Source organism: Peromyscus eremicus, chromosome 6, assembly GCF_949786415.1.
Source record: "Peromyscus eremicus chromosome 6, PerEre_H2_v1, whole genome shotgun sequence".
Taxonomy (NCBI): domain Eukaryota; kingdom Metazoa; phylum Chordata; class Mammalia; order Rodentia; family Cricetidae; genus Peromyscus; species Peromyscus eremicus.
In genome coordinates, this window is record NC_081421.1 from 16,262,399 (window position 1) to 16,287,826 (window position 25,428).

General features: G+C 36.0%; 1 protein-coding gene and 1 long non-coding RNA gene across 9 annotated transcripts in view; one reads left to right on the top strand and one right to left on the bottom strand.

Moving 5' to 3' along the window:
• The first annotated feature begins 506 nt into the window (after nt 1-506).
• Nucleotides 507-25,428, top strand: part of Bltp1 (bridge-like lipid transfer protein family member 1) — a 179,839-nt gene continuing 154,917 nt past the window's right edge. For all 7 annotated transcript variants that reach the window (XM_059265243.1, XM_059265244.1, XM_059265247.1 and 4 more), the window contains exons 1-10: nt 507-679; nt 1,739-1,821; nt 7,303-7,429; nt 12,059-12,175; nt 13,535-13,613; nt 14,893-14,957; nt 19,710-19,896; nt 21,622-21,703; nt 22,095-22,288; nt 24,083-24,162. In XM_059265243.1, coding sequence (XP_059121226.1) covers nt 7,333-7,429; nt 12,059-12,175; nt 13,535-13,613; nt 14,893-14,957; nt 19,710-19,896; nt 21,622-21,703; nt 22,095-22,288; nt 24,083-24,162 — 901 coding nt within the window. In that variant the 5' untranslated portion in view covers nt 507-679; nt 1,739-1,821; nt 7,303-7,332. The remainder of the gene's footprint in view (nt 680-1,738; nt 1,822-7,302; nt 7,430-12,058; nt 12,176-13,534; nt 13,614-14,892; nt 14,958-19,709; nt 19,897-21,621; nt 21,704-22,094; nt 22,289-24,082; nt 24,163-25,428) is intronic.
• Nucleotides 2,293-25,428, bottom strand: part of LOC131912952 (uncharacterized) — a 53,757-nt gene continuing 30,621 nt past the window's right edge. For both annotated transcript variants that reach the window (XR_009379763.1, XR_009379762.1), the window contains one exon: nt 2,293-2,419. This is a non-coding gene — a long non-coding RNA (uncharacterized LOC131912952). The remainder of the gene's footprint in view (nt 2,420-25,428) is intronic.

The window sequence follows — 25,428 nt, forward strand, 5'->3', positions numbered from 1 at the left end:
CTTTCATTATTAGAATAATAATGTATTTGGTTGATTCGCTGTGTCAGTGTTTTACACAATCAAGTACATTTGGCCTCCTTTTCCTATGTTGACTATACCATCCACATTATCAGGACTTATCCCCATTTCCAATCTGGAGCAAGGTAGTTTCATATCTTCTGTGATTTGTGCCCCTCACACCAGGCTTCGCCCTGTGGACACGGCCAGGTCCCTTCACTCAGGCTGTGTCCCTTGTCGAGGCACAATTCCTTGGCCCTGGCCCCGCCCCTAGGCACAGGTTTCGCCTTGAGTCCACGGTTAGGTCCCACAGCTCAGGGCCCGCCCCTCGGCCTACGCCTTATCCCAGGAGCCTAAGCCCCGCCCCTCCACCCAGGGCCGAGTCCTAGGCCCATGCCCCGCCCCTCTGCCCAGGCCCGTGTTTTCGGCTCCGCCCCCGGCCCGTGAGGGGTGGGGCCCATTCGGTCCTTGGGCGGGGCCATTGTGGCGTGCCCTGAGGCGCTGACGCCCTGACGTGAGACGCTGCCGGTTGACGTAGCCGCAGTGCCGCTGGCCTCCGCTCCTGCCCGGGCTCTGCTCCTCCGCCCCATGGGCGTCCGAGGCTGCCGGCGGAGCTGGACCTGCGCAGGCTGAGGGTGTAGGCATCGACGGAGGTCCCGGCTTGGGGCTGCCGCGCTGTCAGGTGAGAGGAGCTCGTGAGGCTGCGTGCCGTGAGGGCTTGGGCGGTCGGGAGGTGGGCAGCGCCTTTCGGGGCGAGTCCGGGAGGTTTGCGGGGTCGCGGCTGTGGCGCGGGCCCGGGACGCGGGGTCGGAGGTCGGAGGTCGCGGTCGAGGCCTCGCGGGCGCTGACAGCCGGGGGCCGGGGTTCGTGGCGGGCGCGCCTCCGGCGGAGCGGGCCGGGCCGAGCCTCCCGGGATGGCCCGGCGTCGCTGACGCGGGAAGCCTCGTCCAGGAGGGCACACCTCACAGACACCTCTGCGGCCAGAGGAAGGTCCAGAACGGTTATCTTCCTTCCGGGGAGTGTTAGTTATCTTCCTTCTTCGCCCCGTGGGTTCCTGTGTTGACAGTCGGGTGTCTATTAAAGGGAACGGATTCTTGTAAATTTCCTCTGAGGAAGTCATGGGTTCTGGAACTGAGAGGTAGGTTTCAGCTGGTTTCGTGTTGCTCTTTTCATCCCATGCGTGACAATGGAGCACATTTAGTCTGACAAGTATAAAGGATGAATTAGAAAATTTGGCTTTATCAGCACTGACTCTAATTTGTACCAGTACTATTAAGTGAAGTCTGTTCACACTTTGTGGCTGAGAACCTTGAAACAGAACTGTTTCGAACCTGGCAGTCTTACTTCTTTATAGCCCCTCAGTCAACATGCCACCCAATAGTGTTTGCAAGGCGATTGTCATTTTATAAACAGTGTGCCAGATGTCCAGAGTAGAAAGGAAACTAAGGCACACTAAACTGTTTCAAGGGCGCACTTTGAAGTGTGTCTTACAGGTAGAACTTGACCGTCAGTGTCCTGACTCCTACCTCAATGACTCCTATGTCACATTCTTTTCATATGTAGAGTGGTTTTGAAAATTTTAGTTTTATTTGAGGTCTAGGAGTTCTTGTTACAAGGGAATGTAATATTGGACCAAAACCGAAGAGTTTTCTGGTATGTTTAAATAATTTAATTTGAAAGGGTTACCCTGCTAACAAAGTTAGGATACCTTTTATAATTGGTTATATGCTGTTCTTTTCAGACTTGTTAAGATGAAACGCTACAGAAGGGCCTTCAGCAGAGGAAAGGTAAACAACATTGAAGATTAAAAAAAAAATACCTTGTGTAAGTATTTTTGCCTAAGATTAAAAAAAAAAATTGAATTTTTTATTAAAGGCCAGATAGAGAAAAGTTGACTTTATGTTTCTTTGTGTTTCAGTACATCTGTGACCCCCAAATCATTTTGTCTGAATTTTGGACTGCTGATGCATGACTAATAATTAACTCAAGTGCTTAGCTTTTGCATTGGCAGAAGAAAGCCCAGAGAATCCCTTGCTTCATTACCAAGTTCTAGTATGCTTGTCTTTTGCTTGCTCTGTTATCTGCTCATGTTTATAAAAGGTTTAAAAAAGAATATTTATATGTCTGTTTGTTTGTTATCATTGTAGTAGTTTGTTTTTTGAGCCCAAATCTCCAAAGTCAAGGCTTGCCTAGAACTAGAGATCCTCTTGCCTCAGTTTCTTGGTATAGGCTTGCAAAAATTACCAAAACTTAGAGTGTTTTCTCCTCCCCCTCCCCCTCCTCCTCCTTCTCCTCCTCCTCTTCTTCTTCTTTCTTCTTCTTCTTCTTCTTCTTCTTCTTCTTCTTCTTCTTCTTCTTCTTCTTTTTGTGTTTTCTCTTCTTCCTCTTCCTCCTTCTCCTCTTCTTCTTCTAATTATAGGTTCTATAGAGAGTAATAAAAGATATGGGTAAACATGATTAAAAGCAATGTAATTCATTTAATAGGTATTTATAGACTACTATATAACAGGCATCATTTTGAGCTTCTGGTAAGAGGTTGAACTGTTCAGGATGGTAGAAGAAGAGGAAAGAGCCACTTTTGTTTCTCCCGAATCATTTACTGTATGAAGATTATGCAGTAGGTTCTTATATTAGCTTCTAGCTCCTCTTCATTAAGCAGTTGATGTACCATGAGATGTGGCTGAGCTGTAGATCCTAGTGGATACCCTGTTGCCTTGATCCTTATGCCAGAATACTTTGTTCTTACTCAAAGGTTGAATTAGTTTCTTTGCTGTTGTTATGATAAGACACTGTGACCAAGGCAACTTAATTTAGCTTATGGTTCCAAAGGGTTAGAGTCTGTGATGATAGAGTAAAGGCATGGTGCCAGATGACTGTAGCAACAAAGAGCTTACATCTTAATTCATAAGCAGGAGGCAGAGAGCAAACTAAGAATGGCACTAGTTTTTGAACCTTAAAGCCTGCCAATAGTGACATAACCTACTCCAAGCCATACCTCCTAATCCTTCCCAGTTTCACCAACTGGGACTAAATATTCAAACATGTGAGCCGATGGAGGTCATATTCTCATTCAAACCACCACATTTCACTCCCAGGCACCATTGACTTGTGCATCATCAGAATACAAATTTAGTTCAACTTCAAAAATCCCCATAGTCTTTCAGTCTCAATACTATTGAAAAATAAGAAGTTTAAAGTATCTCCTGAGACTCAAGACAATCTCTTCATTGTAGGCCCTTATAAAATGAAACAGCACATTAAATACTTTCAATATACAATGGTTTAGAATATGAATTACTATTCTAAAGGAGAAGAGTTGGGACATAGTAATGAAATACTGGCTTAAAAGAAGATGGAAACCCAACAGGAAAAAATCTCTGAGCTCCATATCTAATGTCAAAGGGCTTAGATGGCTCTTCCCTTTCAGCTCCTCTGCCTGCAACATACATCTCATTCTTGGGCTAATTCCACTCTGTATTCAGCTCTCCCTGGCAGATATCTTGTGTCTCTGACATCTCTAACAACTTGGGGTCTCCACACAACTCAGCTTCATTTCCACTATTGTCCTTAACCACTGAGGAAGATTCTATAACCTCTTTACTCTTTTATCCTCCATGACTCTAAAGCCAGAACCCTGTGGAAAACACTACGTTCTGCTGCTCACTTGGAATGGAGCCTGGTCTCACATTTACTGCATCTTTAGTTTGTTGTTGCTTTTAAATTCCTTAGGCCTTTTTTTTTTTTTTTTTTTTCAAGTTGGAGGCTTAGTTGGCTGGGGTCTTTCCCTTAGTGTACCCCTCCCTTTATTCCAGTACAGATCAGGCCTAGCCTTGATCTTACGTCTTTCAGAACAAGCCTTGATTCCAACACTAAATTTCCTGGTGTTCATTTTCTCTTCAAGCTGTACATTTTGTATTTCTATTTACCCTACTTGCTTTTATTCATTGTAGATGTACGTGCATAACAGTGATTACTAATAACTGGATGACAGAATCAATATTAGGCTGTCTTGAGATTTCCACTGCCAAAGAAATTTAGCCTCAGACAAAGTTTTAGGATAAGGGTAGAGGGCAGCTATATTCTTTGCCAAAATATCACGAAAATGGTGTGATAATATTGTTCCCACCTGAAACCTCTTGATCTTGGCCTTCATAGTCTACATTGCTCTCAGTCTTCTGTCTTCTAGGCCCTTACTAGGATGGCCTCTTAGGCTCAGCTTACAGCATCCAACTGCTTTTCTAGTCCAGAGTCCCAAAGTCTTCCACATTTTCCCAAAACAACAACAAAAACAGCATGGTCAGGTCTGTGACAGCAATAGTCCACTTCCTGATATCAACTATTGTATTAGTTTCTATTGCTGTGATAAAGATAAATATACTATGACCAAGGCAACTTATAAAAGAAAGTGTTTAATTTGACTTATGGTTCCAGAGCATTTTTTATGATGGCAGAGCAAAGGCATACTAACAAATGGCTGGAGCAGCAGCTGAGAGCATTGATCCACAAGTGGGAGGCAGAGAGGGACACACTGGCAATGATGAGTATTTTGAAACCACAAAGCCTTCCCCAGTAACATACTTCTTCCAACAAAGTCACACCTCATAATCTTTCACAAAGAATTCCACCAACTGGGAACCAAGTATTTAAACATATGAGCCTATGCACGTCCTTCTCATTCAAACTACCACAAAGTAGTTTCTTTCTTCTGTACTTGCTCAAGATGTGTTTTTAACATTGGGTTTTTGTCTGATGGTTTTTCTTAAATGTTTTGCATTCATCATTGGCGAGAATGTTGGTAGATACTGATCCTATAGATTTATGCAGCTTCAACACCCTCTTTCTTCATTCCTTTGATAAGAATAATAAGTTGTTATAGTGGTAAATGGTGGTGATTTTGGATGAGGAGTCTATTTTTTTTTTTTTTTTGTGGATGGGTCCCACTTTTTGGATTTGATTAGAAACATTATCTTTTTTGTGTGGAGACTGGAATGCCAGAACATATCCCTCAGTTAACCTTGTCTCCTTCAGTATATACTCATTGACATCTCTAAGATGATAAAAAATAAGCATAAGATAGGTACATGCCATTTTATCACATGTAATTTATTATAAATAAATTATAAATTACAAATAAATATATGTAGATATTTATTTGTATCTACTTTTTGATACGGATTTTACTGGGCTTAAATTTGTGATTTTCGCAAAATAAAAAAAAAAGAATAAAAAAAAATTTGTGATTTTCTAGGTTTAGCCCCTTGAGGAACTGAGATTATAGGAGTAATTATATTAATATTAATTATGTTAATATACTAATTACAGGAGTTACTCGGTCTGGCTAAGTATGTTCTTGGCATTCTTTGTCTCCTTCTGTCTTTTGGTATTGGGTATCAAATGTGTGTTCTCATATTTGTTTTTTTTAACTATGGGTCTTTTCAAAGTGTTTCTCCCATTGAAATAAAAAAATGGTGAACAAAAAAGGACAAAAGAGAATGTTCATGGGTTATAAAGTGATCCCTTCCTTCAAAAATTTAGGCTGGTGATTGATAGGTCTTTCAGTGCTTTGAGAAATATGAGAACCTGTCTTGCCTTACTCAGTTTGTAAACAATGGGAAAAAATGTAAAAGTAGAAACATTTTTCCATTTTTTTCTCTAGCTTTTTTGCTGTTTAATGGTATTGTTATTGTCTGTTGTTGCACATGCCCCCTTTTACTTTTAAGAGATGTTTTGTTTTCTTTTTCATGTTATACTAAGATTTCAGTGTGTGTGTGTGTGTGTGTGTGTGTGTGTGTATGTGTATATAAGAAAATTATGATCTATTATGATCCCCTAAGTGAGAGCCATGGCGAAAAAACAAAAATATATTTAGAAAGTTGACAAGTCATATTCATTGAATTTCAGTGAAAAACTTGTCATCATACATTCTTTGTGCATCCTGAAAAATTTACTGTTATTATTTTTTCTCCCCCAAAACTTATCTGTGCTACTTGATCAAAAGGAATATTAATGGTACAGTTCTCCATGTGATTCCTTACCCCTTTTTTGAGTTTTTTTTTTTAAATTTGTATTGTAACTGGATACTTTTTGTTGTAAATGGATTGGGTTAATTATATTAATACTGTACTAAAGGGAAATACTTTTTTAATTATAAGAACTTTATTTTTTATTTTTAATTAATTCTTTATATATAAAAATAACCATAATCATGTTACTTGTCTATCTGTGTATGTGTTATATATACTGTCTTGTCACTGTTCTATTGCTGTGAAGAGACACCGTGACCAAGGCAGCTCTTTATTAAAGAAAGCATTTAATTGGGGGCTTGCTTACAGTTTCAGAGGCTTAGTCTGTTGTCATCATGGTGGGGAGCATGGTGGAAGGCATGATGCTGGAAAAGTAGTTGAGAGCTACATCCTGATCCACAGGCAGAGAGGGAGGGAAGGAAGGAAGGAGACTGGGCCTGACATGGGTTTTTGACACCTCAAAGTCCACCCCCAGTGACATACTTCTTCAATAAGGCTACACCTCCTAATCCTTTTAATCCTATCAAAGAGTTCCACTCCTTGGTGACTAACCATTCAAATATATGAGCTTATGGGTCCATCTTATTCAAACCAGTACACATACATATCTATATACATATTTATCTATACAGTTGGCCATACTATTGACATTTTATTATAATTTATCCCGAACATGTGATGGCAAGAGATCATTTAACTTTTCACATGCTACCCAGAGTGGATTTGACTAGGAAGATTATTACCTTGTCGAATATTGGTGACTACATAGAGGTGATGGTAATTATGAAGATTTATTTAATATATAAATGTAATATGAAGTGCTAAATTTTGAGAAAAAAATCTAGGTGGATAATTATATAGATGATTAGAACTCCTTATTAAAATACATTTTCACTATGGTCTTTAATAGTAATCATGCTTCTCTTAGTAACTACTTTATTTTATTTTATTTTTATTTTTATTTTTTTATTTTTTTGAGACAGAGTATCCCTATTTAACCCTGGCTACCCTGGAACTTGCTATGTTGACCATATGTAGGCCTGGAACTCACAGAGATTTGACTACCTTGATTGATAAAATCATGACATTACTAATGTGAACCATGGCCTTCTATTTAGATAGAAATATGTATATATTTCATTTGTTGTTTACTTGCATTCCCAGTGAAAGATATAGAAAGTGACTTAAAAAACGTTGTTAATTCACCTTTTACTCCTTTACATGATTTCTATTGGAGTTTTATGAATCTTGGATTCTAAGTTTAACTGTTGATCTCTTTTAGGCCTTTAAATGTTCTGGAAAAATATCAGAAATGGATCAAAGGAAAAATGACAGCATTGTCCCCAGTATCACTCAATTAGAAGATTTTCTTACAGAACACAATTCCAATGTTGTTTGGCTTCTTGTTGGTAAGTAGGATATATTTTTTAAAAATATTTTGTTGTGATTTTTGCATGTATTAACTACTGTCAGATTTTAGGCAGTGGTTGACTTGACCTGGAATGCTCCAGTAGCATTCATTTATCTCTGGGAAAGGAGATTTTATACATGTCTTTTGAATATTTGCTCTGGAAACTGCTCTGTATTGTTTCTCTTTTTCTTAGGCAGCCTAGTTATTTGACTTATGAGATTGTGTATCTGACATAGATTGTATTGAGCTTATTTTTTCTATTTTAAATTACCTTCCTCACCCCTACTCCAACACATACACAAATATTTTTATTATAAACATAATAAATGTCCATGGTAAATATATTTTATAGTGAGATAACATTTATTTAATACTTTACTTTAATTTCTTTGTTTCCCAGTGAGGGAAAATGGTAGTGGTTTATGCTGTTTATAACTTTTTTGTATAATGGTCTAGAAGTTTTCTAGGTATATACAAATAGTTCAAAATAGTGCATAATTAAATGGTAGAGAAAGGAGAGGGAGGGGAGAAATGAGTGAATGAATATGAAGGATAAAAGGAAGAAGTGTAAAATAATACTAGTGAAAAGAGATTATTGAAACTGTTACTGCTGCACAAGTTGATGTGAAATTGTGCTGTTTGAGTTGGATTTTGTTGTAGGAACTTGAAATGTAGAAGGGAAATTAGGAAGGGTAGTAAGGAAAAGGGGACATACTGATATTTTTTCAACATATTTGGTATACAGAATACAATAGGAAGCTTGCATGTGTTGTTTCAGTGCTCAAAGGAGTTTTATGAAGATAGCCTTTAATTTTCCCATTTTGATAGTAGCATGGATTACATAGCAATTTTTCCTAAGTACTTGCTTTTGCCTCTTTTATTACTTGATGCCATATGCTATAAAGCAGGAATATGGGTAGAGGTGACGAGTATACAGTAGCCAGAGTTTTTCTGTGTCCCGCCTGGCCCACGGTCAGAACAAATCTCTCTCACCCGCTAGTCCTGCAGCCGCTTGGACCCAAATAAATACACAGAGGCTTATATTAATTAAAACTGTTCAGCCATTAGCTCAGGCCTACCACTGACCAGTTCTTACACTTAAACTCAGCCCATTTCTGTTAATCTATATGTCGCTGTGTGTTCAGTGGCTTTACCTGTGTGCCATTACATGCTGCTCCCTGGCAGCGGGCTGGCGTCTCCTGACTCAGCCCTCCTCTTCCCAGTTATTCTCCTTGTTTGCTTATCCTCAGCCTTCCTCTTCCCAGTATTCTCCTTGTTTGCTTATCCTGCCTATACTTCCTGCCTGGCTACTGGCCAATCAGTGTTTTATTAAACCAGTGTACAAAAGCATTATCCCACAGCAGTATACCAAAGGAATAACAATGCTTCATAATATATAGGTAGGATTGAATTACAATTTAGACTTGGAGTTCTATATTTACTCTTTGACAAAAGAAAACTACTATAAATTATTAATAAAAGCCCCCCTCCCCAAATGAAACAAAGCTACTGCTTTGTTTTTAAAAACTCTGTAGCATTATTTTGAACAAAGTGACGATTTTACTGTGATGTTGCTAGGTCACATCTTAACCTGCTGCACATTACTTTTTCCTTATTTAGAAAGTAGTTATACATTTAAAAGAAAAGGGAATTCATTATCAAAACAATGGTTTTTGTGTTTTTTCTTTTGTGTATTCATGAACAAGGTGTTTAAAAAATATAAATTTTGTAGATGACAACTTTTCATGACTATGATTTATTCTACCATAGTGACATTCTTCAAAAGTAGGTTATTGTCATAACAGTTACTACAAATATTTAGGAGAGGGCAGCGTCTTAGTTAGGGTTTCCATTGCTGTGAAGAGTCAGGGCAGCTCTCATAAAGGAAAACATTTAATTGGGGCTGGCTTACAGTCTTAAAGGTTTAGATTACTATCATCATGGCATGAAGCATGGCAGCATACAGGCAGACCTGGTGCTGGGGAAGGAGTTGAGAGTTCTACATCTTGATCTGAAGGCAGCATGAAGTGAACTAAGACACATTTCTTCCAGTAATGCCACACCTACTCCAACAAGGCTACACCTCCTAATAGTATTACTCCCTGTGAGCCTATGGGGAGCCAATTATATTCAGACTTCCACAGGTAGCCTATTTAATGTTCCTTTGACAAAATTTCCTTTTCTTTGTGTTTATGGACATGTTTGTGTTGGTGTATATATGTGTGATGTACATATGTTTGTGGAGACTAGAGGTTGATATTGGGTACCTTCCACAGTGTCTCTCCACCTTACATTTTGAGACAGTCTTTCAATAAACTTGGAGCTCATTGCTTCCATGAAGTTAACTGGCCAATGAACTCTGGGGATCCTCCTGTCTCTGGTTCCCTAGTTCTTTTTAATACTTGCATGTGCCATGCCTGTCTTTTATATGGGTGCTGGGGATCCAAATTCAGGTCTTCATGCAAGCACTGACTGTACCAACTGAGCCATTTCCCCAGCTCCTGTTACTTTTTAAAAAGTAGAGATTGTTGATTAAAAAACAATAATTTTTCTCTTTAAGTTGAAAAAAAAAATCATTCAGAGCCATGGCTGAGGTAGTAGCTCTGGTATCTGTGGCCTAACCAGGAATGATATGATTGTGGTGGCAGCAGCTCTTAAGCTGCTTACCCACCTGTCCTTAGACCTGAGCCACTTGTTCCTTAACTGGCTCATTGCACCAGACTTCCACTGGGCAGGGCAGTGCACGACTGGGAGGAGTGAAGCTGCGTAGACTTAGAATCTTTGGGGAATAAACTGGGTATAGATGGAATGCAGCTATCCAATAAGCTGGGGTAAGAGAACAACACTGGGTTCAATACTGAAGGGACAAAAGAAATTTGGAAACAGAAATCGTTGGGATTGTGCAGAGTGGGAGGTGGCACTGTGCTCTGGGCATTGTGAGTGACTGCCTAGGGGAAGATCAGGCTCTTGTGAGAAGCCACGCACAGACTTTGTACCCCACCTATTTCTCTTTCCTTCATGTTTATATTTCATTTAATTCAATCGAATTGGACCAGTTTTGTTGTGCTCTGTTCTTTTCCCTCTTATTTTTGGCTTTCTTTAAGAACACAGATTGGCCAGGATTTGTGGGTCTTCTTGCTTCAGTCTCTCAAGTGTTCGGGTGGTTTTAGGGTGTTTGTGTTTCTTTACATTTTTCTCTTTCCATTTTACTATTAAATGGAGCTGCCTTATCTCCTCCCTTTATCTTTACTGTTACATCCTTCTATTCATTTTTCCTTTCATTTTCTGTGTGCTACTCTAATACTAATCACTAGTTTTACTTTCTTTCCATCATTGTACTTAGTCACTAATACCTTGTTGCACACTGTGTGTTTGTATTTGTCCAAAATTATTAGGGTTGGGGCAGTTATTTTTATTGAAGATTATTCTGTTTTCATAATAGACTTGTCCCGAAGTTAGTAGTGGTTTGCTGTCAGAGATGAGTCAAGTCCATTGGGGGAAAATGACACCTTAACCATATTATAACTTAGTTCCACTTGAACACTGCATATATTTGCACTGAAAAAAAATATGGATGATTAAAAAAAAGTCTAGCCAGTGACTCATCCAAGATGCTTAAATCCCAACACAGAAATGCAAAAAAACCAAAAAACAAAAAAGCAAGGCTGCACTATGCACTTGAAAGTTCCTAATTCCGTAGTAATAATGAGAGCAAATTGGATGAAATATCATGGAAGTCAAAAGAATAATATAAGAATGTTCAATGAAAGAAAGAGGACATGAATAAAATGAATGAATTCAAAGAGAACAAACAGTTGAATGAAGTAAGTCAAACAGAGAGATAGAGGAATTCAATAGAGACATACAAGTGCTGAAAATAAATCAGTTTGAAATTTTGGAAATGAAAATGTCAATAAATAAAAATAAAAAAGTTAGAGAAAAACCTCATTAATAAAATAGATTAAGTGAAAATTGAATTCCAGGGCTTAAAGACATGATAGACAAATTAAAATATTCAGAGAATAATCAGGGTGAAATAGTAAAAACAGAACATGCAGGATTTGTGGAATACCATTGGAAGGACAAATTTGGGAATCATGATCAGAGAAGAGGGAGTAGAACAGTATATAGAACAAAGAAAGAATGTTGAAGGCTCTAGGAGTGAGGCACCAATTTACATGTAAGGGCAAAAAACTAGTTTTCTTAACCAAAACTGAAGGCAGAGGCATGGAGCAGCAATACCTTTCAAGTTCTTGAAGCATTGAACTTTATCTGATTAGAATCTACACTTTTAAATTTGATTTTAGGCAAGCTGGGCGGTGGTGGCGCACGCCTTTAATTCCAGCACTTGGGAGGCAGAGGCAGGTGGATCTCTGTGAGTTAGAGGCCAGCCTGGTCTACAGAGTGAGCTCCAGGAAAGGCGCCAAAGCTACACAGAGAAACCCTGTCTCGAAAAAACAAACAAACAAACAAACAAAAATTTTTATTTTAGGCAAATAACTGAAGAAAAAAGAAAGTTATATAAGAAAGGAAGAACCTATGATTTTAAAATTGCCAGTATTTAATTGTCAGAATATAGATTACTATATGGAAGTAAATCTTTGCTGATTTGTTTTCCTCTCACCAGCTACCATTTTGTCTTGTGGATGGATTATTTATCTCACATACTATAATTCTCGGAATGTTGGTCTTATTTTAACACTGGTCCTTAACAGATTGTATAAGCATGGCTATATCCATATTGGTAAGTCTGTGTAACACTATTTTTCTTTCTTTCACATTATCATGAGATACTATATTATGAATTTATATTTTGTAAACAGATAGTAGCTTTAGAACATCATTTTTGGTTCAAAAGTTTGAAGTAATCAATCTGTCTGGCCTTCCTTGTAACATTCCTTAGACAGTAATGAACTGCCATTTGGTTACTTTTACCCTATTCTCATTGCTGAAAGTGTTTCTATAGTAACTTTTTTGGCTTTTTTTTTCCTTAAAAAAGATGCTTATAAAAATATTTGAGAAACTTAAAATACTTAAATTGAATTTCCTTAGAGTTTGCCTTGAATTTGAATATTCAATATAGGCTTTCCCCCTTTTTATAAAGTTGATATTTTAAAAATCTGTAAGTTGAGATAATTTTGTGTATTTTGTTTTGTGGCCAGTTTTAGTCAGTTTCTTACTACCAGGAGAAATTTTGCAAGAGGATGGGAATTTACATTAGGAAACCTTGTTCCATGGGAAGCCCAATGGTTATTGGGTGGAATGGGAGGAGAGGTGGCTGGATAGAGCCACTCCAGCTTTCCTCATATTCAAATACTTCTTGATGAGTACAAGTAAATCTTCTCTGAAGCATAATGTGTAGCTAGAGTTTTCCTGCCTGGCCCACAGTCAGGACAAATCTCTCTCACCTGCCAGTCCCACAGCCGCTCAGACCCAACCAAGTAAACACAGAGACTTATATTGGTTATAAACTGTATGGCCGTGGCAGGCTTCTTGCTAACTGTTCTTACAGCTTAAATTAATCCATTTCCATAAATCTATACCTTGCCACATGGCTCGTGGCTTACCGGCATCTTCACATGCTGTTTCTCATCATGGTGGCTGGCAGTGTCTCTCTGCCTCAGCCTTCCACTTCCCAGCTTTATTCTCCTCCTTGTCCCGCCTACACTTCCTGCCTAGCCAATGGCCAATCAGTTATTTATTGACTAATCAGCAACACATTTGCCATACAGAACATCCCACAGCAATAATGTCTTCTATTAATTGGAGAAAATGACTGATGCAGACAAGGTAATGGAGAAAAAGGCTGAACTAGATATTGTTTGTGTATGTGTAGTGGCCCTTTGTAATTAAAGGATTTACCTAAATGGAGTACTTACATAAATGGTTATTTAGTAGTCCAGTCCATAGTGATATTTTGGCCCTTTTTATTTCATTGGGAAAGAGAAATGAGAGATTTATAAGACTTGCGAGTATATGGAGAAGAGAATAGAAAAAGATGAATTATTTATTAATTTAAAGGCTAAGATTAGTCTAAGCTCTAAATGCTTTACTATGCATTAAAAGAATTATTGTAGTTACCATTGTCTTTTCTCTGTAACAGGTTCCTTCTCTTTCTCTGTTCTTTCTGGCAAAGTCATGGTTCGTGAAATATATTACATTACAGAAGACATGTCTATTAGGTAACAAAAAATGAAGAGACCCAAACAAATATGAAATATTATAAAAATGTTCTTAATATGGTTTTATTTAATATGACGTGTTTATTCAGTAAGCCATAAATCAAAAGTTGTTTATTCAGTAATTTTTAAAATTGTTTATTTAGACCAGCAAAAAGTTTCTTAGCTATTAGTTTATAGAAATAAGTAATTTCATTTGATTTGTGGCTGGAAAATTGAACCATTGAGTTCACTGAGCATTTCAGTGGTTGTTACATGAAATAAGTGTTAGGGATATTGGTATTATCATTAATTCGCTCCTTATTCAAGGTAGCATGCAAGTATTGAACATGTGTTAGCAACTATTATTTTGCTGTGAGAATGTAAAACTAATATGAATATAAGAGGAAAAAATAACATGGTTAAAGTCTTTTCTGTAACCTTTGAAGAAAAACTATTTTTGTGTGTTTTTTCAAAATTTGTGACTTAGAAAAAATTTTGGATTAATTTAGAGCTACTATGAATTGGCATTGCTTGTACTTCATTTAAAACTGGGAAACAACTTCTGTGGTAGCCTATAATTATTTCTAAATCAAAGTAAAAATCATAATTATAAAGCTGAGAGTTGATCATTTTAAGGTATGAAGTCATAGATCATTAAAAGATAGGAAGGAACATCTTAGAAATTTTTCTCTGAGTTTATTAACACCTTCTTTAAGATTTGACTTTTTTCAAGACAGCGTTTCTCTGTGTAACAGTCCTGGTTGTCCTGGAACTTGCTTTGTAGACCAGGCTAGCCTCAAACTCACAGAGATTCACCTGCCTCTGCCTCCCATGTGCTAGGGTTAAAGGTGTGTGCCACCATAGCCTGGCAATATTTGACTTTTTAAATATAAATTTTATACTTAAAAATGTTATTTAAAATACAATTTTTTTCTGCACTTCATTTTCCTGTAAATATATTTTAGCATTATGTTTTACCTAATTAGAAAAGTTGAATAATTTTTATATGTTATACATAATAAATCTGTACAATTTTTATCAATTAAAAATAAACATTACTTCTTAATTTGGAGTTAGGCAATTTCTTTTTTCACTGAAAGATGCGGAAACAAGAATGAGTTAAGTAAAGCTGGGTGTGGTGGGGAATGCCCTAATCCCAACACCTGGAGGTGGAGACAGGATGATCTGAAAGAAGTTCAAGGTCGTCTTTGGCTTCACAGCAAGTTTGAGGTCAGCCTGGGTTTAAAAAATGAGTTCAGTAAATTGTTTTCTTGTTTTTTTGTAATCTGCCTTCCCTCAGGATTCAAGATGGATTTATTATTTTTCGGTGGTGGAAAATGTACAACCCAAAGCAGAAACAACATGGTAAGTTCTCCTTTTTATATGTTTCAAAGGTATTTAATCATATAATCAGATTTTCCTTTATATGTATTAAATATTTAACATAATAGTTTTTAATAACTTGGAATTTACAAAGCTCTTATTTTATCTGTTGCTTAATCCTTCATTTTGCCGTATTATCCAGTCATGTCCTCAGTATGCTCTCTCCCTGTTTCTATCATCTGTTGAATATGTGGACCTAATCATATAATCATAAAATGGCCTCCTAGCACTCTAATCTTTCTAAGACATCCACATTCTTCAACTTATCTTTATTCATACTTGCTGTTACCCAGCTTGGTCTCAACCTCGTGGATGCCAAGAGATCTTTGTGCTTCAGCTTTTCTAGTAACTGGGCCTATAAGTATGTGCCACCACGCTGCATATGATTAATGGTGTTAATTACATGTCTGTTAGCATTCGTATGGCTTCTTTTGAGAAATGTTAGCTCTCTTGTTCATTTCTAACTAGTTGTTTTCTTCCTGTAGAGTTGTTTGAGTTCCTTATATATTTTGTGTACAGTCTTTATCAAAGAACTTCTTTATCAGTTATGTGGTTTGAAAATATTTGCTCCCAATGAATAGTTTATACCTTGTTAATTATTTCCTTTGTTATGAATATACTTTTATTTTGACATAATCTCATTGGTTTTTGTTTGTTTGTCTTTGGGATCAAGTCTAAATATCAGTACCTGGACCCAGGGTGGTATTTAGTTATTACTTTGTTGACGTTATCATTTTTTTCTAGTAGTTTTATGATTTGGGGTTTTACAAGTCCTCAGGCCATTTTCAGTTGAATTTTGTATATGGTTTAAAGATGAGGTCCTGCATATGGATTTACAGTTATCAATACCATTTATTAAAGAGATTTGTTTTCCCATTGTATGTTTTTGTCACTTTTGTTGTACTGTAGGTTCTTGGGTTCATTAATAGACTCTTGTGTTCTGTTGGCCTATATGTCTCCTTTTACACCAGTATTGTGCTGTTTTAGTGGCGATCACTTTGTATATAGTTTAACATGGACTATTTGAGCCATCCCTAGCTTTGTTTTTGTGCTCATGATTTCCTTGGCAGTTTGAGTTCTTCTGTAGTTCCACATGAACTTTAGGATTATTTTCCCTTTAGCTGTTATCTTGATCAGTGTTCTATTGCTTTCAACATGACCACCATGACAACTCTTAAAAAGGGAAGCATTTAATTGGGGCTGGCTTACAGTTTCAGCGATTTAGACCATTGTCATCATGGTAGGAAGCATGGTGGCATGCAGGAAGACATAGTGCTAGAGTAGTAGCTGAGAGTTCTACATCCAGATCTGCAGGCAGCAGGAAGAGAGACCTGGGCTTGGAATGAGCTTTTTGAAACCTCAAAGCCAGTGATGTATTTTCTTCAACAAGGCCCACCTCCTAATCCTTTCAAATAGTGTTACTCCCTAGTGACCAAGTATTCAAATTTCTGAGCCTTTGGGGGCCATTCTCATTCAAACCATCACAGCTGTGAAAAATGATACTGGAATTTTGAGGCGATTACATCGACTCTGTAGATAGCTTTCATTAGTAAAATTTTAATAGTATTCTTCTTACCTATGAATATGGAATATGTTTTCTCTTGATACTCAACTTCTTTCTTTCATGTTTTACAGTTTTAAGTGTCTAGGACTTTAACTCCTTTGGTTAATTTAATCTTAAATACTTTATGTTTTTATTTCTGGTAATTTGTTGAGATTGTTCTCTTAAAAACTTGCTGTCAGTGTGAAGAAAAGTAAACGATTTTCATATGTTGATTATCTCCACTCTTGTAACTTTGCTGAGTTCTTTTTTGTCTTTTCAGCTTTAACAGTTTTTTGGTGAAATATTGAGGATTTTCTAACAAGACCATGTTGTTGGCAAGCAACAGTTCAATGTCTTCCTTTCCTATTGATATCTCGTTTATTTCTCTTGGATTATTGCTTGGACAAGGAACTACAACAATTTTGAAAAGACATGAGGGTGGATATTCTTGTGTTCATTGAATCTTAGAGGAAAGAGTTCCACTTTTCACTATTGAGTTAATGTTAGCTATGAGCTTATTATTCCTCGCACTTTTAAAGGGAATTCTCTATTATGGGAGTTGATGTTCTTAGCAGTGTGCTTATAATCATACCTGTCAAAAGTAAAGATGTGAAATAGCAAGGTAGAATGCACGGTTCAATCTATACGTATTGCTAGTCTTTCATGATTTGGGATCAGAGTTTTAGAATAAAGTACATAGAGTAGTGAATAGGCTGGAACTTAACACTGACAAAATCCAAGCGCTATTAGTAAATTATGTAATTATTTTTAACATATAATATTATAATAGTGAATTATATTCTCTAGTAGGACTTTATAGCTAATATATTATTTTTTGTTGATTTAAGGGCAGATTCATGTGCTTTGACAATTATCCAATCAGTATAGATGGTTGACATTCCTTGATGGAAATCTTAGAAGTCTAGCTGGAGTGTGGACCTGAAAACAGTAGAAGCTACACAGACTTCCAAGGAGGTGAATTAAAGACTACCTCTTGGTAGGGCCAAAATTTTCATTAGAAATTAGAGTTGTTTAATTCGAAGAGAAGAGTGGTGTTCAGGTCCACAAATTCTTTTTTATTTTTAACTTTCTTTTTATTTATTCTTTGTGTCTTTCATGTCATACATATCAGTCCCATTCACTTCCCCATCCCTTCGTATCCACCCTCTGCCCTTGCAACCCCCCCCCCCCCAATAAAGTAAGATAAAATTTAAGAGAAAAAAGAACACACACACAAAAAGAAAAAAATCAGTCTAGTCATGGAAGCTGTCGTGAGACACAGTGAGTCATGCAGTAAACCCTTTTACCCATATATTTACTTGCAAGTGTTCATTGCAAAGAGTCATTGGTCTGGTTTGAGGTTTCTGTTATTAATGCTGTGCCTTTATTGGGACTCTTGGATATCCTGTTATTGCCCTGTGTTGTGGCGATCCTTTGGGTCTGCAGGATCGGTCCTTTCATGTGTTCCAGCAGATCATAGACTCGGTGGATGTTGGGGTGGGCCAACTCATGACTCTTGTCTGGGCCTGGGTAGTTGCAGGGTTGGTCAGCAGCCCAGCTCTCCCCTGTCCTCACCACCAGAGTGAGCTCTCCAACATTGCCCTGGCTAATTCACTCCTTACAAGGGACAATACCACCACTAGACTAGTTTACTTGGAGTTGGGGTAGAAAGCAGGATTACCAGGTGACATTGTGGACTTTGTAGAACTTACATATTATTTTTCTGGATGAGATAGGAAGATTAGAAAATTTAGGAATAGAGGATGAGATGATCTTGAGATTTAAATAATCTGTTCACTATGTTAAGCACAGGCATGAGGAAGAACAGAACAAAAGCAGAGACTAGTTAGGAGACAGAAAAAGTGGAAAGAGATGGTGACTTGAGCCTGAGCATTCAAAAGTTTGGATTCTGAATGTTGTAAGAAAAGCTGTTAGGATTGTCTGATTATTTCTGGGACATGAAACAGCAGTCAAAACTTTTGAGCTTTAGCAATGGAAAAGACAGACTTTCTGTTGATGAGGAATATTGTATATTAGGTTTAGGTAGGGAAATCAGGTGTTGGTTAAGTCTTGTTTCAGAAAAGTTGGAGACATTGAGTGCATGCTGCCCACTTGCTCTTTGACCTTGGAGTCTGGGGTGCACCATTGTTGATTACTAAGCAAAGGTTTAATCCTGATGCATGATAAGAGTTTGATTTACTTGTTTAAAATGGGTAATTATACTTACTGGTTTCAAGAATTGTACTTTATGCATATGAATAAAAAATTACCTGTTTATCTGTCTGCTTTAAGAATTTGATATGCAGTAAGAAAGAATGATGGAATGATTGATGTAATAGGTATTGTCTTAGCTCTTAGTCATGTGGTAAAACTGGAGAAACAGCAGAGAATCTAGGTCAAAGAACTACATAAATGGCAGGAAAGATACAGCTCATAGCCATCAAGTATTTGGAGTTAATATTACTTTTCTTTATTTTTACTACCATAGATTTTGTTTTTTAAGAACTGAATTTACCCCCCTTCTACCAGTTGTCCTAGAAAATACCTTAATTGAAGTAACATGATTACTATGTGAAAAATATATGTTTATGATTTGTTTTCTTATTTTTTTTTAATGTGAGTGGCAGTGTATTTTGTTAGTTAAAAATCTATATTTGCTTACAGGTTTCAACATTACATTCTTTTTTTTTTGCAAGAAGCATGAAGAATTGGTGATATTTGGTGTCTTCATGAAGGGTAGATAGATACCTCTTGTTTAAATTATAGCTTCATCTACTAAGATGAAAGTTAATAAATTTTTTCACTCATTTTTAAAAGCTAAGGTTATTTTTTAAACTGATTATCTAATTTTAAAGAATATTCAATAGACTCTGTTAGATAGAAGTGAAAAAATAGACTAAGATTACAAAAAATGTTACAAAAATGTAACATTTTATTTTAGAACAAAAGAAATCAAAGGTAAATTTCTTCTGCTATGGTTAACATGAGATTGATGACTTGCAACTTCCTCTGTAGAAGCAAATGTCCTCTTTCTTCTAAGTAAGTTTGTTTTACTTTGTGAAACAAGACTGGACAAAAAAATATTTTGATTAAAATTCTTGAAAAGTTGACTGAAACCTTTCTTTTCATTACTCCCTTTCTTGCTTTTATTCATTCATTCAATTTTTTTTTTTTGTAACTTGTTTCTTTAGATCCAAAGGCAGAAACCAGATTATATATCACAGTTAATGACTTTGAATTTCATGTCTACAATCGTTCGGATCTTTATGGGCACCTTCAAGAGTTGTTTGGTTTGGAACCAACTATAATTCCACCCAAGAAAGATGATGATAAAACCCGGGAAAATGGAAGAACAAGAACTCAATCCAAAATTGAAAGGTTCAATGTCAAACTTGAATTTTAGTAATTTCTAATATTTAAACTTTTTAGTAGAATATTATTAACAGTGTTCACCTAAACAGAATCTAATCTCTTAGTTTTATATAGGTATATAATCTTTTAAAAATTAAAGTAATGTAAGATTAATTTATATAAAAAGTCCCATCTCTTAACTTGTCCATATTCATAGACTGTTATTAATTTGCCCTTTATCTTTTTAATATGTGTACATAAATGTACATCATGTTTATATATTCAAAATACACATGTAAATATTGTATTCTTTGTGTTTCTGAAAATCACCTGTGGCTTCTTGTTGTAATGTGACTTCTTTCTGTTGTTGTTTTTTTTCTTTTGGTGGTACTAGGGATTGAGCCCAGGCCTTGCCCATTCTAAGTGAGCACTCTACCACTGAGCTAATCCCCAACTCTGTAATCTGCTATTCATTTGGAAATATATGTTAAAATTTTTCTATATCTGTATACTTTAAATATATAACAATTTTGCAAAGGAAAATAGAATAAGCTCTTGCCATACAAATATGTATCACTGTCACTCATCTCTTTTTATATATGTTGTTGAAAGGCCAAGGGACAGAACAGGAACACATAAATAAAAGGAAATCTATTCTAGAAAGACAGAAATATTTTTAAGGAGGCACTTATAAAGTAATAGAGAGTCAGCTCGATGTTCAGTGCATAGTAATTTAGTATGAGTCTTGGAAAATAAGCCACAATTAGTGATTAGGAAATGAAATGACTCATGTACCCTTTCTAGAGAAATTAAAGTTACTTAAATTAATAATTTTATTCAGGAATTTTTTTTATCAAACTATTGTTTTCAAATGAAGCTTACTTTAATTTTAACTTACTGTTACATTTCAGACACAGCTTTTCCTTTTATTTATATTTTTCTTTTATCTGAAAATGGTTCCATTGGATGAAATATTATTCAGCTTTTTTAAAAAAGAAAATCTTGTTATTTGCAGCAAAATAGATAATATAAGATAAGCCAAACCAAGAAAGGCAAATATAACATAATTTTATTTATATGTGGAGTTTAAAAAAAATTGAACTCAGCTGGGCTTGAGGACAAATGTGATTTGAGATCAGCTACATAGTAAGACCTTTTCTCAAAAAAAAAAGGAAATTTTCAAAGAATTAATGAAAATACTCTTAAAAATAAGTTTAAAAAAATTAAAAGAAACCAACAACACAGGTCCCCTCTCCCACAATCTTAAACTCAAAGAAATAGAGTGGAATTGTGGTGACAAGGGGCTAGTGATGAGAGAATTGTGATGAGAATTTATATATATATATATATATATATATATATATATATATATATATATATATATCTGACTTATATACCTTGATGGCATAAATCACCTGGCTGATTAACTTTGTTGTATTATAAAGTGGGGTGATATAATGGGTATCACAGTACAATAATGATGTCATATTCTACTCAAGAGTTGTATTATAGATAGATGGTTTTTCATTATAGCTTGTTTAAAAAAAAAGAAAAAAATAGTATGAAAAAGTACATGCCAAGAGATACTTTTAGGAATATTACCATGTCTTCACATGATTGTTGTTTTATTTACTTGAATACTCATTAGATGTATTTGGAAAATGCAGCTGGCATTAATGATGTGATTTATGAAGAAGTTTAATTTTTATACCCTTAAGTTTTTCTTCATATCAGTTTTATTTTTCTCGTCAGAGTTAAAGTAAAAACAGAATCTCAAGACCCCACATCTTCATGGAGATCACTTATCCCAGTCATTAAGGTCAATGTGAGCACAGTAAGTAAATTATGTTCGAGGTAATGTTTGGCACATTAACCTATAGAACTTTTTTTTTTCAAATACAAAGTCCATGTAAGAAAAGAAAACAATTTTCTGCATATTTTAGTTCCTATTTCTGTAGGGTGTGAAATGAACTGTTTTAATACCAGCTCTGTATTTGGATGCTTATTAAAACTGAAAGGCTATTTACAAGTGCTTAAGTTACTCTAAACTTATCTTTAGATGTCTTTAAATACTGGTTTAAATAAATGATAATGATTTTAAATAATGATTTAGATAGCATATACAGCTAAAATAGAATCATTTAATTCTTGCTTGAAAATGTTGGTTATTAGGTCAGCTAAGGAAAAACAATGACTAAAACAATGTATCTCTTTTATGTTTTTAGGGACGTTTGGCCTTTGGGAATCATTACCAACCTCAGACTCTATGTATCAATTTTGATGATGCTTTCTTAACTTATACTACAAAACCACCTTCAAGTCATCTTGACCAATTCATGCACATTGTGAAAGGAAAGCTTGAAAATGTTCGAGTCATGCTTGTTCCTAGTCCAAGATATGTTGGTCTACAAAATGATGAGTAAGAAAACATAAAAATAGTAACTTCTCTATAGCTAATATAAGTACCAACTGGATGGAACCTGTAGCATCTTTCTCATTTCTATGGTAGAAGTTGTACAGCAATCACATATATTTTTCAGTCTGTTAAAGCCTTTGTGCTAAAAATGATAGGTATACTTTTCAATGTGTTTCTGTGTGATTATAATGATAATTTTTTTATATCCTCTTCTCACTTATTTTGGCTTAAATTAAGCTCTAATGTTATGTTAGGACTTGCCCATTAAAGGTGTATTTTTCTATCTGGAAGGCTAGGATAAGTAATAAATTGAAGTTGAAAGCCAATCAAACTTTCTCTTGGAAAAAATGCTTGAGTTAGAATAGTCCAATTTTGAGATAACTGCTTGATTTTTTTCTTTGAGCTCCAAAGAATTTTTCTATCTAGCATTCCAACTTTTCCCCCTGTGCTGAAATAGCTGTTTTATTTAGAAGATATGTTACATTAGACTCACCAGTATGATGAGGTGCTTGTGCAGGAATGGACCAGACCTGGAGGAGACAACCCTTATTAACTCCTGCCAGACACTAGGTCATGTATTTTTGGAATAAGAGTCCCTAATCTTTTTTCTTTTTCTTTTCTTTTCTCTCTCTCTCTTTTTTTTTTTTTTTTTTTTTTTGGTGAGGAAAAGGGTTTTTATTTGGCTGCTATATTCTGGGCCTCAGTCGTTTTGGAAAACCAAGGCAGGAACTCAAGGAAGTAATTAAAGCAGAAGCCATGGAGGATTCCTGCATACTGCTTGCTCTGCATAGTTTGCTCAGCCTGCTATCTTTCATTTTTCACTTATTTCATATACCAACCAGTTTCCCCTCCCTCTTTCCTCCTGTCCCCTCTCCCACCTCCCATCTATTTCTCCCTCCATCCACTCCTCCTCCCTTCAGAAAGGGGCAGGCCTCCCATGGCAGTCAACAAAGCATGTGATCTAACATTGAGGCAGGACCAATCTCCTCCTCCTGCATCAAGGCTGGGAAGTTTCAGGCCATAGGCTACATGAAATTATGTTTTTTTTTTTTTTAAAAAGCAGATTAGCTTAATTTTTGTGGTTTAAAACATATTTAGAAGAAAATTATTGCATTTTGGTATGCTGTTATCTAATGAGAAATATATTTTTATGTAGAAGACAGTGCTATATGGCAGAGAAGTTGTTAACTCTAAAGAGTAAGAGGATACATTGATGCCAGCTTTTAAGTTTAGGATGTTTGCTCTACATTTATTTTAAGTTAATTAATCAGCAAAATATTCTCAGAGGAAAAGTAAATTGTTACAGATAAAAATGACAATTCTTTTATTATTTCTGAATGATTATACTTTATTATGCTGGTAGATAGTAGTAATTAAATATTACTTAGGATTATAATAGAAATCATTTAAATTTGGTCATAAAAGCAAAATTTGATTATTATATTTCAGTAATTGTTGTTGTAGTTAACCTCTGTTTTAAATAGATTTATCTCATTCAAAACCTAAAGTGAGGACTATAAGCCATTTCTTTTCTTATTGAACTAATTTACCAGTAAAATTTCAGGGTCATTTTATCACTTAACCTGATATAATATAAAACTGGAGTAACTTGTTACATTTATTACTGTGTTTGTCTGTGTGAAAGATGTTCTTTTTTTTTTTTTTAAGATATAACCTGTCATGTGCTTTGTAGTTTTTTTCCCCTTTGTCTCTTCACTCTTTAACTACTGTTCACTAGAGTGCTGAGCATTTTGTAGTCTAAGATGTATTTATTGTGCCTCACACGTGTTCTCATAGACCACCAAGACTAATGGGAGAAGGTTTTGTGGTGATGCAGTCAAATGATGTTGACATCTACTATTACATGGATGAACCAGGTATGTCCTCTTTGAAAGTATGTCACACAGGAATGATTCTGTTTCTTCTATAAAATGCTATTGTCTCCATATTTCAAATCTTCTGAAAGTTAGCATCAGTAAGTGTTAAATGTTACTATGAGAGTATCTAATTTCTAAAACAAATAAAAGATGTCATGTCTTAAGAGTTGAGTATTACATTACTATTTTGTAGACTAATCTTTTCTGCAAATTGCATTTCGTAAGTGTGCCTCAAAAATTGAGGATGCAAATAATTCATCCATTTGCCTGCAAACCTCATGATGTCATTGTTTTTCTCTGCTTAGTAGTACTCCATTGTGTATATGTACCACATTTTGTTTATCCATTCTTCAGTTGAAGGGCATCTAGGTTGTTTCCAGGTTCTGGCTATTACAAACAATGCTGCTATGAACATAGCTGAGCATGTGTCCTTGTGGTATGATTGAGCATTCCTTGGGTATATGCCCAAGAGTGGTGTAGCTGGGTCTTGGGGGAGATTGATTCTCATTTTTCTAAGAAAGCGCCATATTGATTTCCAAAGTGGCTGTACAAGTTTGTGTTCCCACCACCAGTGGAGGAGAGTTCCTCTTGCTCCACATCCTCTCCAGCATAAGCTGTCTTCAGTGTTTTTGATCTTAGCCATTCTGACGAGTGTAAGGTGGTATCTCAGAGTCGTTTTGATTTGCATTTCCCTGATGATTAGGGACGTTGAGCAATTCCTTAAATACCTTTCAGCCATTTGAGCTTCCTAAGAAAAATCCTTAGGGTGCATGGTAACAGGGTGGTTTGTTTTAACTTAGAGGGGGAAAAAAATCACAATTTGTTGCACTTGAACTTCAAACTTAAAAATTGAGACTTAGCTATTTTCAGTGTTTGATAGCTTCCATTTGAGAAAAGTCACTAATATTGGATTGTTTCAGCTCTTTTATCATGCTTTGGTTCTTTTTGCCTCCTGGTGGTTTGTGTGGTCACAGTATTTTCAGTATAGGACCAGGATTTTACTTGTCTTTTTGTCATGACATTGTAGAAGCAGTAGTATTCAGGAGTCACTGCCACACATTTGTGGTTTAATAGAAAATGTCATATCTCAAAAGAATTCTTTGATGAAACCATAAGAATTTCAATTTTATCACCTTTTGAGGCATAAGTAGAGTCGTTGCATTTGGTATGATGAACTGGGAAGGAAGTACACATGGAACATGAACACTTGTGCTGTGAGCCAGAGTGCTCCAGTGAGTTCAGAAAAAGCACTCACTTGATTGAGTC